The sequence below is a fragment of the Sinocyclocheilus rhinocerous genome, unplaced genomic scaffold (assembly GCF_001515625.1).
Source record: "Sinocyclocheilus rhinocerous isolate Xijiao unplaced genomic scaffold, SAMN03320098_v1.1 scaffold2106, whole genome shotgun sequence".
Lineage (NCBI taxonomy): Eukaryota > Metazoa > Chordata > Actinopteri > Cypriniformes > Cyprinidae > Sinocyclocheilus > Sinocyclocheilus rhinocerous.
The window spans coordinates 23,417-39,763 of NW_015657498.1; the positions used below are offsets into that span (position 1 = coordinate 23,417).

General features: G+C 37.6%; 3 protein-coding genes and 1 long non-coding RNA gene across 5 annotated transcripts; 3 read left to right on the top strand and 1 right to left on the bottom strand.

The window, feature by feature from the left end:
- The first annotated feature begins 1,239 nt into the window (after window positions 1-1,239).
- On the top strand, window positions 1,240-8,409 carry LOC107721177 (protein DDI1 homolog 2). Of its 2 annotated transcripts, XM_016529053.1 has the most exons (10): window positions 1,240-1,654; window positions 2,501-2,627; window positions 2,713-2,973; window positions 3,057-3,183; window positions 3,299-3,426; window positions 3,714-3,842; window positions 3,928-4,031; window positions 4,447-4,639; window positions 5,368-5,418; window positions 5,685-5,696. In XM_016529053.1, the coding sequence occupies exons 1-9, from the start codon at window positions 1,517-1,519 to the stop codon at window positions 5,376-5,378; spliced, it is 1,218 nt and encodes a 405-aa protein (XP_016384539.1). In that variant the 5' UTR covers window positions 1,240-1,516; the 3' UTR covers window positions 5,379-5,418; window positions 5,685-5,696. The 2 variants fall into 2 exon arrangements, with proteins under 2 accessions (XP_016384539.1, XP_016384540.1); XM_016529054.1 differs by lacking the exon at window positions 5,368-5,418 and having other exon boundaries at window positions 5,685-8,409.
- Window positions 8,410-9,236: 827 nt separating this feature from the next.
- On the top strand, window positions 9,237-10,243 carry LOC107721175 (uncharacterized). The gene is made up of 3 exons (XR_001637684.1): window positions 9,237-9,521; window positions 9,732-9,885; window positions 10,014-10,243. It is a non-coding gene; the product is annotated as an uncharacterized LOC107721175 (long non-coding RNA).
- A 2,888-nt stretch (window positions 10,244-13,131) lies between these two features.
- LOC107721168 (mitochondrial import receptor subunit TOM6 homolog) lies at window positions 13,132-13,856 on the bottom strand. The gene is made up of 3 exons (XM_016529039.1): window positions 13,630-13,856; window positions 13,375-13,501; window positions 13,132-13,288 (listed from the first exon to the last, which is right to left on the bottom strand). The coding sequence occupies exons 1-2, from the start codon at window positions 13,722-13,724 to the stop codon at window positions 13,405-13,407; spliced, it is 192 nt and encodes a 63-aa protein (XP_016384525.1). The 5' UTR covers window positions 13,725-13,856; the 3' UTR covers window positions 13,132-13,288; window positions 13,375-13,404.
- Window positions 13,857-13,911: 55 nt separating this feature from the next.
- On the top strand, window positions 13,912-15,739 carry LOC107721167 (ubiquinol-cytochrome-c reductase complex assembly factor 2-like). Its single transcript, XM_016529038.1, has 3 exons — window positions 13,912-14,103; window positions 14,994-15,063; window positions 15,432-15,739. Exons 1-3 carry the CDS (start codon window positions 13,918-13,920, stop codon window positions 15,536-15,538), a joined length of 363 nt encoding a protein of 120 aa, XP_016384524.1. The 5' UTR covers window positions 13,912-13,917; the 3' UTR covers window positions 15,539-15,739.
- Window positions 15,740-16,347: the final 608 nt, after the last annotated feature.

Here is a 16,347-nt window from a genome sequence, read left to right on the forward strand (position 1 = left end):
TGTCAGATTTCGTTTTTAGAATGTCACTGGCCTTTTAGGTTTGTAGTAATATTTATACACCTAAGAGAAAAAAAGAAAAAAAATCATAGGTCAGTATAATAATTTTAGTGAAAAGATTAACTGAAAAAAATGATTTCTGACCTTTTGGATAGAGGTTCACATGTCACACGTTTGCTTATTTGATTAGTGATCTGGAAATGGGTTTCTTTGTTTTAAATATTCCAAGATCCTAAACCTTTCTTTATTTGCAGGTTTAATTTTTTTAATTAAATTTCGAAGGTTTTCAAAGTGCTCAGGTTTTTGGTACCCACGGTATTTTGTGAGGGCAATATGTCAACGTTACAATTTCACCCTTAAAGTACCCTTAACTTTATAATTGACAGTCCATCCTCATATTTATTATAACAGTGTTCATTTAGTTATTCATCTAATATTAATTAAAACTGCTGTAATTAAATGTATTTTTTCTCAGAAAACTAGTCAATATCCATTCCAGAGGTGATGAATTAAGTTGAGCCGTAGCGCCCTCTACAGTACGGTGGTTGGGTGTGTTGCCACTTGCTGGAGATAAAAATCAAACATGCCTCAGTAATTCTAAATAGTATGCATATGCATATCGAATATTATGTAGTAATTTCATGTATTTTATGTACTGTATGTGCTATTAGTACAGTTGCTTAATCGGGTTATAAATCTTGCTGTAATCACACAAACAAAAAGTATAAATAAATAGGCTATGCATGCATGTATACAGGAGTATAAAAGTCTGAGGCTACACTGAAAACCGAGCATCTCTGTAGAATTAAACAGAAAATGTTAGGATTTCAAACAAAGAAAAGATTAAAAAAAGACACACACACACACATATTCAATCCAATCTAAATTTGTGATATTGACCATGTTAAATTTAAACAATTTAATTAAATATTGAATTATTCGCTTTTTTGTTTTTTTGTTCAATAAATTTATCATATCAAAATGCATTACTGTTTCCCCGCTTAAGAGGGCTGAGGGAGGACGGAGGAGCTGAACACGCAGCGCCGGATGAAGCTCTATGAAGACTCTAAGCGGGTACAAGAATCAAGGGTGTTTGTATGTGGGTTGCTAGGTTAATCAGGAGATTGTAGATAGAGTGTCAATGGTCCATTTGAGATATAGGTGGCGGTAATGCACTTATAAGTCTGCGATCCGCCGTAAAGCAACAACAAGAAGAAGAAGCATTACTGTTTTGACGTTGTATGTTGTTTCTGACTTCCTGTCTCAGTATGCTACGACACACGTAATCGGTTTGCGGCAGTGGCTGAAGAGCTGTGGAAAGGAAGTGAACGATTTCTTTATTAGTGAATTGTGTTTGCTTGTTGAGTTGTTTCTCCATGAGTTTAAACTCTTCATAACCAGATATTACACAGCGTTTTAACGAGGCAGCCCTGGGCTCATTTCCCACAGAAAAACTCCGGAGTAGCGGCATTTTCTGACTGCGAGTAGCGGTAACCGGGTTCGAGCAACCCCGAGCACAATGCTGCTCACAGTGTTTTGTGCACCGAGAGACCGCTCGGAAACCACTTTCGCCTTGGAAGTGTCCCCGGAGCTTGAACTCAGGGATTTTGTGGCTCTTTGCGAACTAGAATCAGGAATACCAGCCAGGGAAATTCAGGTAAATATCTTTCAAAAGTGTTGCAACAGTTATTTAGCCTCTATGCTAAGCGACCTGACTAAACAAATTGGTGCCAAACAAGCCAGCAGGTCCATTCTATTAATAGCATACTGAGGCTATGTCAACACTTCTGGAAAACCCCAGATCTGGAAAGATTAACAGGCCATAGCTGCGTTTGCCACGCTAATTTCAATTAAACGTAGTTTGTTTGCTAAATATGAATCATGTCAGGAAACTGTAATACACGGAATTGTGCCCTGTAAAACATGGAAGCCCATTTCCACCACATAACAAAAATAAAAATCATGCTTTGGTAAATCATAATCATGGCAAATATTGTCGTAATTATGAGATAATTACGTCAAAATGGTTATACTAAGCCGAAATATGAGACAACATTTCATTATGACCTGAAAAGTCGAATTGTTATGCCATAATTGGGGTTTTCTGTCATAATTATTACTTTTTATGTCAAGATTTCGTCTTTATATGTAGTAATTATGATTTTTTTTTTGTAATATTATAATTATGATTTACTAAAGCATGTTTTTTTCTAATGTGGCGGAAATGGGCTTCCGTAGTTAAAACGCATATGACTGATTCTTTATTTGATATGGGTGTATAGAGGTTGTTGAAAACCGAAAGAGAAACTTTGTCTGTATGTACGCCCATTTAATGGTGCATGAATTGAAACTGTAACCTGTAATTTATTAACAGAAAAGCTTTCAAAACTAAGCATTTGTTGTATATTTTAGACCTAAACCGCTTAATTTCATAGGTGTTTTGAGAAAAAGATATACTGTATTTTCACATATTGAACAAAATAATGCAATCTTTGCTGTACAGATCTCATATGCAGAGCAGCCTTTACAAGATCCCACCCGAGCCCTGGGGAACTATGGGCTGAAGGATGGAGATGTGGTAGTGTTACGACAAGCAGAGAGGTTACTAGGGCCACAACCCACAGTTCCTGGTAAACCAGCATAACTTGATCTATTTTAAAATGGACTAACATGAGCTTATCATGTCCTTAATCATAACAAATCTTAATGTCATAGGTCTGCCTCGCATCGATTTCAGTTCCATTGCGGTTCCTGGGACCTCCTCAGGCCAAAACAGACAGCACCAAGCCCAGCGTCCCAGTGCCACCCAGTCACGGCCGCCCCCTGCCACCACCACACCAGGCTCAGCCCTTTCTCCTCAGGGATTGGACAACCCCGCCTTGCTACGTGACATGTTGCTGGCAAATCCACATGAGCTGTCATTGCTTAAGGAGCGAAACCCTCCCCTTGCTGAGGCTCTACTGAGTGGAGACCTTGGTAAATGAAGATGATGGTGCTTAAATGCATCTATATGGAAGATTGAATGTTTTGTGACAGAATCATTTTGATTCCTTTTTCAGAGCGCTTCACCAAGGTGCTATTGGAGCAGCAGCAGGACCGAGCCCGAAGAGAGCAGGAGAGAATCAAACTGCTGACTGCAGATCCTTTTGACTTGGAAGCTCAGGCCAAAATTGAGGAAGAAATCAGGTAACAAATAAGGGGTGAGATTATATGCACAGCAAAAACATTGTCTGTGGCACAGGGATCGTAAAAACAAAAGAAAAGCACTGAATCCGTGACATTTTTTATTTTAAATTTCCAGACAACACAACATTGAGGAGAATATGACCATTGCTATGGAAGAAGCACCTGAGAGTTTTGGCCAGGTGGTCATGCTCTACATCAACTGCAATGTCAATGGACACCCAGTAAAGGCCTTTGTTGACTCAGGTAGTAAATCAGGTTTTTTAAGATTTTATTTTATTTATTTATTTTTTTTAAGTCTGCTGGAAATTATGTTGTTGAGTGCTTTGTTATATATTGCTCATAGTAATGTTACGTTGAACATTATGCCTTAATAACCAAGTGATAAATATTTTGGATTAATATACAGCATCCAGGTGAGTTATTTTCAGTCATACGCTATTTTTGTATGCTACTTCGACACTCCTTTTAATACTTTTTTTCCATATTATGTACTAATTTTTTTTATTCTTCTTCTGGTTATCCTTCTTTAGGAGCTCAGATGACAATTATGAGCCAAGCATGTGCTGAGCGATGTAATATCATGCGTCTAGTGGACAGACGCTGGGCAGGCATTGCCAAAGGTGTTGGCACCCAGAAAATTATAGGCCGAGTCCATTTGGGTATGGCATTTATTGAGACCTGCTCCTTTAATATTCAGTATCCATTTCATCCATCCATTATACTAAATATATATCTTACATCCAGCCCAGGTACAGATAGAAGGAGATTTCCTGCCTTGCTCTTTCTCCATTTTGGAAGATCAGCCCATGGATATGCTGCTTGGCCTTGACATGCTGAAGAGACACCAGGTCTGCTTGGAAACTTTGGTTCATAGCAAATCAAATAATCTATTTCCTGTAATGGAATCTGTTTGCCTGGCCATTAATGTTGCTTTAATGGAATAAAACAAAGTTGAGGATGCAGACTTTTTCCATATTCCCTAGACACACAGACTTTAACAAGTGAGATTACGGTACTTTGTCTGCATGTTATTGTCAGTGTGAAAATATTTTATATCTCCTTAATCTTACAAATGTCACCCAAATAGTTTATTAGCTTAATGTAATATTATGTAAATGTATATTTAATTTTATTAAACAAACGTTTTAGAGAAGATTACTAGTAGAAGTTTTCATTTTTTTCATTCATTACTTGAAATCTGAGCATGCAAGGTCTGCTCTCTTCTACTGACTGTTGTTCACAACTTTACTTGCTTTCATTCAGTGCTCCATAGACCTAAAGAAAAATGTCCTCCTCATTGGGACAACGGGTACAGAGACACGTTTTCTACCTGAGGCAGAGCTGCCTGAGTGTGCCCGGCTGGCATATGGGCCAGAGGGACGAGAGGATACCCGGCCTGAGGAGATTGCAGATCGAGAACTGGCAGAGGCAATACAAAGATCTGTGCAGGACAGCGGTGAGATGCATGATATGTAGGCCAAGAGATGGCATGGCTAATAGGGTTGGAATATAGGCTAGAGTTCAAATTTAACACAAGTAATGAATACTCATTAGTGGTTTGTTGTAGAATTATGAGGCTTTCATTATTTAGGAATCAGAAGAATATAACATTTTTAACAGGTTTTGTAGTCTGTTTATCCTGGTTGCAGTGCAGAACCACTCATCTAGTTCACAAGGTGGCGTACAATGTATGAATGAAAAACACTTCCATTAAAAAGTTTGGGGCCAGTAAGATTTTTTTGAAAGAAATTAATAGTTTTATTCAGCAAGGTTGCATTAATCAAAAGTTAGAGTAAAGACATTTGTGATACTTTTTTTTTAACTGTATTTATGATTAAATAAATGCAGCCTTAATGAGACTGCTTTAAAACACATTTAAAACATCTTACTGACTCCAATCTTTTGAACAGTAGTGTATGCTTGTACATGCCTGTCAAAACAACACTAATGAAACTATCTGAGGAAACATGGGTTAAAACATTAGTAGGACATTGGCTTTTCAGAATATATTCTTCAGTTTTAACATGGTCACCAAAAACTTATGTGGGTTGAACACCACCTTGTGTATCTAATGTGATTTTTAGGTGCATGCCTCTTTTTCTCTCTCTTTCTGGATGTGTTTTTGCTAATTTTTTGCCTCTTATTGCATGAAATGTGTGGCGTTTGTGTCCTAACTATGAGCAGGACAAAACTGATGTCATATGGACAGACACAGGAGAGGGCTCTACCTACCAGGTATTACGTTGACCGTGGGTATATCTCATTAGCCTAATAAAGTATTTTACCCAGTAAATATTGGACATATAATATACAGTACATTGGTATGCACAGGAATGGCTTCCATTTTGTGAGTAATATCTTGCATATCTTGAATCAAGTTAGTCTTTGCCTGTCTATGATGTTAACTATTTTGCATGGTTTGCAGTGTTTGCTGAATTTGCATGGTTTAACTTATTTCAATGTAGACTTTCAACTTCATCAGTTATTGTTTCTCTTATTAGATATTGAAGATGGAAAAACTACCTCACCACAATCCCTGCCATTTAAACCCCTCGAACAAACCACAACAACTTCAGCCTCAAGTCAACCCCACAGTCTCACCCTAGACCGTTCTAAGTCTGCCCCAGCCTCAATAAACCAAGGAGTGTCCCCAATTGAAATTCCCGCATCGATTGAATCCTCTCTACTTCAACCCTTGAAAGTGGGTGAACCCTCTCCAGATCCATCTGATGACACCTTTAGATCTCAGTCCCAAGGACTGGCAGATCCGACACCGGCTTGCTTGCAAACAGATGCAGATGCTCCTATCCCAAGCGCTCTTCCCTCTCAGGAACCATTCTCTAGTGCTGTGCCCGAGGACCATGAAGTGACAGGCAACATTGTTTCAGGAGATTCCGGCAGTCCGATAGATGTGGATTTGGGGAAGAATATCACTTCCTCTGGGACTGTAGCAGCAGAATCTCCCTCTATTCTTTTTAACCCAAGGTCTCAGACTCAAACGCTGGATCAGGAAGTGGACATGGACGTTTCTTCCAATGCAAAACCAGAAGCTGGCCATGACTTTTCTGATCAGTCCCAGAGAGACCAAGGTAGTATGATGGAGGATGTTTCAGGGGCTCAGCCACAACTCATGCCTGTTCCAGAATTTAACCTTGAACCCTGTCATGCTGAGCCAGCCTTTTCTTCTGTCCATTCAGACTCTGTGAGTGTAATACCCTGTGAAACAGAACAGCCAGAGACGGAGAACATCCCTTCCTTGGCTCAAGCCCTTAAGGAGCTCCATAAACTTCTGATGTCCAACACTTGTCCAACAGTTTCTGGAAGGATTCCTCTATCTGATGCTAATGATACTACACCAACACAAGATGTTGTTGAGGTGGACCAGGATCCTGCTGCAACAAACCATGTCACTCTGAACCCAACTATTGACTCATCCTCTAATACTGCCACAGCTAATGACATGGAAGAAAGTGTTGCCAAAGCTGACTTTACTTCTCAATCAGTGGGGTTTTTTCCAGATGTACCAACACCAAGCAATCCAGGGCACACAGAGAACCAACCTTCTAGACAGGTAAATCCCATAGTGAAACAAACGAATGAGTGCCCTTATGCGGCTGAAGAAAATCGGGCCATTGTTATTGAAGAAGGTTCTGGGCCGGTGACTTCTTCCCAAGGAGATCTTGAGTTCCCTGAGGGTCAGCAAGGGCAGGACATTGTGGACAAAAACACCTCAGGCATTGACATCTCTGCTGACCTGTTTCAGCAGCGCCCGCTTTCTGTAGCAGCTGGTTCATCAACCAATTCCAGCCTAGGGCCTGTTGCATCTCCTCAAACTGAAACCACTGAGACGGATCCTTTTTCCCTTGGAGACTCCATTCAACCTGCACCACAGCCCTCGATGGGACAGTTTCCACTAGAGCACATTCAGAGGATCCAGGCATCAGGGTTTTCAGCCCTTGAGGCTGCTGAGGCACTGGAACAGGCTCAAGGCAGCGTGGAGCTTGCCTTATTGGTGCTGCTTGCAAGAAAGATCACTGTGCCCTCATAGACTCAGAATCTACTCTTATTGGTGGCATCAGTTAACATATGAGCCTTTTTTTTCATCCTGTGGTTTTACTTTAGCAGTCCTTGTGGTTTTGTACTGTGGTTGTGTCTTCTTCTGGCTCTTCTACTTTGCCAACATACATAATATTTAAAAAATAGATTTTTGAGAAGCTGGCCAGATTTCCCTTTCAACAGAACGATGATGTCTGTGCAGTCTTTTTTTTTTTTTAAGTTTTGCATGTTGCCTCAATAGTTCATAATGGATTGTTGATTTTATTGGTTTGGTTTGAATAAATTTGATAAACTGTCAGACATTTTACAGGATTATAAATAATTACAGGTGGTGGGGCTCAGTAATAAAATTCTTCTTGTGGCAGAAATAGACCTGTTTCCAAACTTCCAACAACTGCATGATTTTACATCTCAAAATTTATTTAAATGCCTGATGTTTACGTATCTTAAACCGAAACTTCTGAAGCATCTTACTAAATTTATTTTGTATAAATGTGGTAATAGGAGCAGATAGTAAACTGGTAAAGCACCCATTTCAGAGTACTTTTTCCTATTTGAATTGGCAATAATGTTCAAGCTGAGGTCATTTTCTCTTTAATTATTATTTTATTTGATAGTTGCCAATCCTGTATAACTTGACATGTTTTCAATAGGTTGCCTTTGGAAATTATTAAAGAATAGACTTACCATTACCTTTATGTGTTCATAGTCCATCCTTGAACAATATTGTCAGTCTTTTTGGTAATGATATAAAACAAATCTAAAGGGGAAGTTATAACATTTATTATCAGTACAGTAGTATCTTTTTAATAGATTCATGATGTTGTGGCTGTGAATGTAGTGTTTTACATTGTTTTTGATTTAAATTAAAACGGACAGGAAAAAGCTGGTGCTGACAAAGTAATCTACAGGAAGGTTTTGTTTTTTTGTTTTTGCCCGTCTACCACTACGTTGTTTTGGGAAGTCTGTTTTATTCTCTTATTTGTTGTCCCTTGTCTAAACGCTTGATTTTGGTGTAAAGCCCTGATGTTCCCTTTCCAGCTGTCTGTGATTTTTGTCATGTCTACATTCTTGTTATTTTGTAATCTCTGGGTCATATATCAGTTCAATCTATTTGAGAAACTCAGTTTCATCTTGTATACAGTTTAAAACCAAATAAAAGGAAAAAAAGTGATTCTTATATTTCAAATGTGCAGCTGTTTTTTTTTTTTTTAGTTTTAATTGTAAATAGTTGACTGCAATAATGTGACAAGCATAAGTGCATAAGCATAATGCTTTATATGTTTTAATGTTTATTAGATAAATTGGACAGATTTGTCAGTTGTGGACAATCTTATAATGCTAAAATGCCTATTAAGTCTACTTAAATTACTTCCAATTAACACAGTGCCATTCATCTTTCATAATAATAGGGTGTATCTCACACTGAAGTGTTAAATGTTACCCTAAAAGCAAATATATATATTAAGAAATATTTTAATTATGTATTAAGAAAATGAAACATAAGTTTTATTTGTTTTTACATCTTATATGCAGATTCTTCGTTCGTTTGTTCTTATTAATACATAGAGACCGCAAGTAACGTATTGAATTAAAAGTGAAATTTCGAAGTAGAAAGACTGAAATTGTATTTTCTCAAACGTATTTAAATAAACTTTGTTTAATTTACATATTACAAAAAAAAGTTATACAGTGGGTAATGTGATGACAATGATTTTGTTATCTGTAAACATTTTTTAAAGGGGTCATATGATGCAATTTCAATTTTTCCTTTCTCTTTGAAGTGTTACAAGCTCTTGGTGCATAGAAGTTTTTATGTGATACAGATTAAAGTGGCTTCATAAAGTACTTTTTAAAAATATTAAAAACGCAAAACACACCTGATGCAAATTCTTTGCTCTTCATAAAAAATGTGACGTGTAAGACACAGACATTAGGTTCAGCCAATAACAAAGTAATCTTCGTCAAAGCAACGCCCAATCAAATGCATTAAAATTGGTTGGGCGTAATTGGACAGGTGAGGACGCACTTCCGAATCAGTTAGACTGGTGACTTGCTGTGTAAAAGCAGTATATTGACTGCTTTTACAAATTCAAGTTCAATATTGAGCATTAAATCTCTTAAATGTTAATAAGCCGCGAGAATGTTTACCGCGTTCGTTTGGCTCATGTCATGGAGGATGAGAGAATCTGGGCCGACAGAGACACTGATCGCCCCGGGCTGGATGAACACCGCCTTAAAACAAATATAGAGGACTGTGAAGCGTTTGGTGGACTTTACTGGTATGTAATAAAACAAAATGAATAATAAATGTAAAATTTGTTCGTTATTCCTATGTTCTAACGTGGCGTGGTATCATAAATATTCCTATCCTGTTGTTTTACTTCCTTTTAACCGCCTATCTCACAGTAAGGTTCAAGACTTGTAATGCATCTTTTTAAAAAGGTTTTAGATGGTGTGTTGAATTTCATTTTGATCTCTCTTTTTCTTAGCACATCTGAAGGGTTGGCTGAAGCTCTTAGATCTGTTGCAAGCTTACAGTTATGGAACTTTATGGGGTTTTCTCTGCCTGTGTCCTCCCTCTTCTCTCTGGAGAGCTCCAGTCTGAAATCTTCTGACATGCACTGTGAGGTGTGAGGTGAAAAGGTAATGTTTATACGTCACAAAAACACATTTCAGGCACCCAGTGTTAACTAATCATTAATTTATGTTCATCAGCCTTTGCACAGAAACGAAGCTGTCTCTTTTCAACCATTTTCCTTGTTTCAGGGCAGATGCTACCAATGTCAGTTCTCCACAAGAGGAAACGTACGTTGCCCCGTTTGAATCGGAGTACATCAACAGTTGTAAGTTTACAGATGAATCTCACCAAATGGTCAACCAGATACTCTAGCCTGGTCACATTTCATCCATCGAAGACTGAAAAGAAAAGGATAATTTGCTTAACCTTATAAGGCCTACTGTATTATATTTGATACACAAATTTCTAAAGCCTCTAAATGATCATAATCCAAACTTTGATAAAAAAAAACCTGATGAACACAATCCACTACATGCCTTGTGTTGTCTGGTTGACAGTTTATGCTTTTTTTTTTTTTTAGCAAGTACAATGTCTTTTAGTATAATTACAAAAACGCACCCCTTCAGGTCTTGGAACACATGTCTTTTTGCTGTGAAAGCTTTAAAGATTTTTTATAAAGTAAACATAAGAATAATTTTTTTATTTTTTGTAATATTTTAAGATTAAGACTTACTGGACTGAAGCAGCTTAGGTTTATTTGGTTTATCCATAATTCTTTTTATAGAAAAATAATGTTAAAATGTATGACATGATATATCAGGCTTTTAAGGAACGTTTAAATTATCATTGTATTGCATTGGATTATATGTTTTGCCCCCTACAATTAAAACTATAGTACTTTAATAATAAAACTAAGCATTAAAATATCATCTTACTAAGACATATTATTGGGAGATATATGAAGGTAGTCTACTATACTGTTATAAAGATCTCATTTATTTACATTATCAGTTTCATCTTCCATCAGCCATAAAAGCCTGATATATCTCATATGATGTTCAAAAAAAAAAAAAAAACATGCATGTTTTTCTTATACATGTGCTATTCCTTTTGTCTGCTCAATTTTGTTTTCATAGCGGTCTCTTTATATCAGGAGTTTTGGATGAATTCTATGAAGAAGGATTTACACAGAGCACAACACACTGGTGTAGCGTCTGGACCAATCAGACACACCATTTTTCATTAGATTTAACAAATCAGTTATTCATTAGATTAACAAATAGTCACAGACCCCTCACCCAATAAACATACTGGGTGCCAGGATGTCTGCGAACGACAAAAGGCCTCTGATTCCATGGCAACCAATGCTGATATCACTGGTTTTATTGCCCAAAGGAATGTGGGTAGAGAAACTCACTACATTTTCCATAGGAAAGACACATAATGCACAGTAAAAATGGACTCTTCTCTAATTAATTCATAGGAAAACCTTTCTTTGAATGAACACACATATCCTTCAGGTCATTGTGTATGTTGTTACTGTCCTTGTATATTGTCTTTTATATTGTATACTGTTTTATGCAGGCTTATGATGAAACCACTCATTCCTGTCATCTTACCTATATGTAATCCTACCATGTTAAGTATCTATGAATTCGCCTTCTGATGATCTAAACGAGAGTGTATATTATATGTTGGTACATAAGCAAACGTTCTTAGAATTGACAGACAGTTGACCCTGAGAGGTCAAGTAAATACTTACAGCGGATCTAAATATTTATAATTAATTATAACTAGTTATGATTAATTATTCCTATTTCCCCTTTGAGCTGATTCGCTACACTGGACTTTCAGAATTGGTGACATCTATGCGTCTTCCTGGTCTGAAAACTCCCCCTGCTTTAAGCCCGTCCTCTGTGTTGAGCCCACCAGGACTACAGGCTAAGCCATACGCTCTATGGCAGAAGCTACCGCAAGTAAAGAGTCTGCTGAACTCCCTCAGTGTGCATGAGATCCAGCTTCAGGAGTTGTGTATTGCAGAACACCAACAAGTCTTGCATGAAAAATGTGACCTTGGTCTGATGCCTACTGTTATGCCACAATACTTATCCCTGTTTTTTGTGCTTTTGGTCAAGGCCATGTTTGAACTGATTGTGTCAGAGGCCTCGTATCAGAAGAGTCTGATAGTAGCACTGAATGTGTTTCAGTGCTCAGCTGAACTTCGACAGATTCTCTCCCGTGTGCAGCAGCATGTTCTGTTCACCAACCTAAAGGATGTCTGCAGAGTCAGTGAATGGTAAGGATAGATACTTGAATATACTGGTCTGCAGAGTCAGTGAACGGTAAGGATAGATACTTGAATATACTATTATTAATTTATAGATATAATTTAAATAATATAAAATATTAATTTATAGAGTTATATACATAAACTACCATTCACAAGTTTAGTTAAGTTTATTCAGCAAGGATGTATTAAACTGATAAATTGATAGTGACAGTATAGACCAGGGCTGTCCAAACTTGGTCCTGGAGGGCCGGTGTCCTGCAGAGTTTAGGTCCAACTTGCCTCAACACACCTGCTACAAAGTTTCTAGTACCCCTATAAGAGCTTGATTAGCTGGTTCAGGTGTGTTTAATTGGGGTTGGAGCTAAACTCTGCAGGACACCGGCCCTCCAGGACCGAGTTTGGGCACCCCTGGTATAGACATTTATAACGTTACCAAAAATTTCTATTTCAAATAAATGTTGTAAGTTTTAAACTTTCTATTAATCAAAGAAGCCTGAAAAAACATGTATCATGGTTTTCACAAAATTATTAACATTGATAATAGTAAATGTTTCTTGAACACCAAATCATCATTTTAGAACGAGACACTGAAAACTGAAATAACAGCTGCTGAATATTTAGCTTTGTCAACACTAGAATAAATTACATTTTAAATGTATAAAAGCATTTAAATGGGAATCAGTTATTTAAAATGATAATATTTCAAAATATTACTGTTTTAACTAATGTTTTTACTAATGCAGTCTTGAGGACTATATATAATTATTTTATTTTGGTTAATTCAGATTTCTGCAGGACAATGGAGTCCCATCTTGGGCAGTATGTGGTAATGTCACAGGTTGGTGATATTGTTTTGAATCACCAGCAAGGTTTCCAAAAAGTCTACGTGCCATATATCACCAACATGATGTACGAGGCTCTCATTGCTCAGCTGCTGTTTGTTCCGTTTTCATGTATCATCCATATTGAACATATACATTTAATTTAATGGCATGCTAGCATTCTGATTACGATCTTACACTTTTAATTTTTTAAATATTGTTTCAATATTAATATGTATATTAAATAAAGGGCTGTACGCAACCGTTTCAACGTGAGCTTTATTTCAACAAAACACAATGAATGTACAGAAAGAAATTTACATTTGAAACCATCCAGTTGCTGGGATTCATTCCCTTCAGAGTTGAATGGGCTTGGTCAAGACCATCGTAGAAAATGTCTCTGTTCTTCCATGTCACCTATGATGAAAAGACAAAATAAAGAAGTATCAGATCTGTTTTAGATGGTTAGGGGTGAACAATGCTTTCAAGATTTGTCATTTCACCTGTTAAAGTCCTTTTTTGTTGATCGGGAACTACGCGACTGGCTGAGGAGACATCAAGTCAAAGTCTGAAAGGTTTCTTGCCACCCAAACACCCGCTGCAAATAAACCCAGGTTCACAAGGAGATTCCTATAACAATAAAACAAAGGAGATGGTCACATGGTGGCAAATATTTAAAACTATACATCTGAACGTCATTTCGAGTATATGAGTTGCACGCAAAGGTACAGTTCGTGTCGTTTAAAACGGTAACAAACCTTCTAAAATCATTTCTGTCCGCCGCGAAATGGCAAGCAGAGCTTATCCATCCCATGATACCAGCCGATCGTCCTTCTGTTTTCTTTCCGCTCATTTTATTTGTAAATATATTAGTATTATTAGCGAGCAAGCCAGAGGCTCTTTGATATTACCTTGAGATTGCTACGGCAAACCACGAGGTTAACAATATCGCGCTACGGATCCTCGACTGGACCAAACCGTATTGAGAGACATGCGGTTTCATTTATCAGGAATCAATTTTGAAACGCCGTACCATTTGGCCCTCCATGGCTTACAGATTTTCAGCACAGTGCAGTTGTGAAACACGCTTAAACATGGCTGCCACCAGATACCGTCGATTTCTAAAGCTGTGCGAGGAATGGCCAAACGACGAATCAAAGAAAGGGCGAGATTTAGGAACATTTTTACGCCAAAGAGTCGCTAGTGCTTTCCGAGAAGGCGAAAATACGCAGGTATTGTAGGGGAATTACTGCACGATTTACCTATGTACGTATGTATGTATGTATGGGGTGCGATTTTCATAAATTTTTATGAAATGTTTTTAATACGACGGAAACTGTATTTAACGTGATCACAGTTTATTAAAAAACATTGTAGGCCAACGATAGGCCTATTAATTGTAATGATTTCATTTCCACGGTTATTCAAACAACGAATAAATTATATAAAGAAAGCGAGCAAAGAACACAACGGAGCTTTTTGAAACTCTGAATCAGTTAAACCATTGCGTCGCAAAATGAATCACTGTTTCGAAGCGCTTCAATCGGATCGCGTATCACGAATCATTTGATTCAGATCGGGACTTCAAAGCGTGTATCGCGAATCATTTGATTCAGATCGGGACTTCAAAGCGTGTATCGCGAATCTTTAGGTTTATCTAGGAGGTTTATCTAGCTTATGCTAGCTTGATGTTTTCGTAAATAAATAGATATTGTTCATTCTAACACTGCTTGTTAACTACTCTTTTACATTATGAATGTGAATTCTATGCTTAATCAATATATGTATATATAACAGATTGGTGTTTTTGTTTGCCCTTTTGCAGCTTCAAATGGAGGACACATTCAGATCGGGACTTCAAAGCGTGTATCGCGAATCATTTGATTCAGATCGGGACTTCAGAGCGGATTCGCGGGATGTTTTTATCCCCACCGACCGGGGATAAAAGTAATTCAGCAGAGGCAGGGATGCATAGACCAGAGAGGGGAGAGGCGATTTGATTATTGTCATAGCACCTTTCGTCACATTTATGTTTTTAATAAAATATTTCATTTTGTTGGTTTAATTAGCCCAAGCCTCTAAACGTGACGGCATCGTAATGCTTGTGTTTGTTTGTTTTCAGTTTCCGAGGGCAAAAGATACAAGTTTTACAGGTGTAACGGTGGAAGAGTGCAGAATACTACTGGCAACAGGTGAGGATTTCTTAAGCTCAGCTGTCTGAAATTTTCCATTTAACTACATTAATGGGTTGGTAATTCTTATGCTCACCGATGCTGCATTTTTTGTAAAAACAGTAATATTGTGATTATTAATATTACAATTTAAAATAACTGTTTTCTAATTTATTATTATGAGGCAAAGCTAAATTTTCAGCAGCCATTACTCCAGTCTTGAGTTTCATTTCATCACATGAAATTGTTCTAAATATGCTCGAGTAACATTTCTTCTTATCAAAACAGTTTGTGGAAACAGTGATAGAAATGTTTTTTCAGGATTCTTTGATTAATAGAAAGCAAAAAGAAACATAATTTTTACTTTTTCTCATTTCTTTGTTTTGCAGGAAACATGCAGCACACAGATGAGGAGAAAAAGGGATTGTGGAAGACACTAATGGAGCGCTTCTCCTCCAAACCTGAAGATGGAACTCCTGAAAAAGCTGAAAAATAATCATCATATTGCACTGATCTTATTTATTCCCCTTTGCTCTTTTTCAAATAAAAGGATTAAGGTGTGTATGTAAATCTTCACTTCTAACAGCTGTAGCTCTCTTCATGTTGATCATGTCGAACAGAGACTTCCAAGAAGTAAAACTGATTGTTTTATTTCAGGGTGTCTGCGGGGTCTTAAAAAGTATTAAAAGTTGATAAATCAATTTAGAGAAAATTATGGCCCTTAATAAGTATTAAAAAGTCTTAAATGCCATTTTCCAAGGTATTAAATTTTGAATCATCTTTTCATTATGTATATTTGTCTGAATAGTGGGGTTCTGTGTAGTTTATTTATGGAATCCCGCAAGATTTGACGTCATCTGTTACGGCGCTCACTGACTGACTGCGCTGCTGCGTGATAGCGCGGGGCTTGTTGATCCCGCTCTCGCTGAATTTCTGACCATTACCATCCGCTCCTGCGATTTTTGTGTGCGCTCCCGTAAACATTCTAATATTGCATATTATTTTCGCGCATCAGGGCACCGCTATCAATATGTGGGGTATTTAAATCCCCTTTGAATGAGCGCTCGCAGTCGCAGTTCACTTTCGATTTCGCGATTGCGCGCGCACTGTGTAAAGGGAGCACATCTAACGATAAAAGATATTTGTCAGTGAGCTCGGGATCTGTTGAAGAGCAAATCCTCCAACATCTTGTCAGTTATCTCTCCTTACTTTTGGCCCGTGATTAGTCAAATCTGACTTCTGCAGCTTGTGTTGGATGCAGGGTTGTTGTTGTTTTGTTCCACGAAATTGGGCTGCTTTTAAACT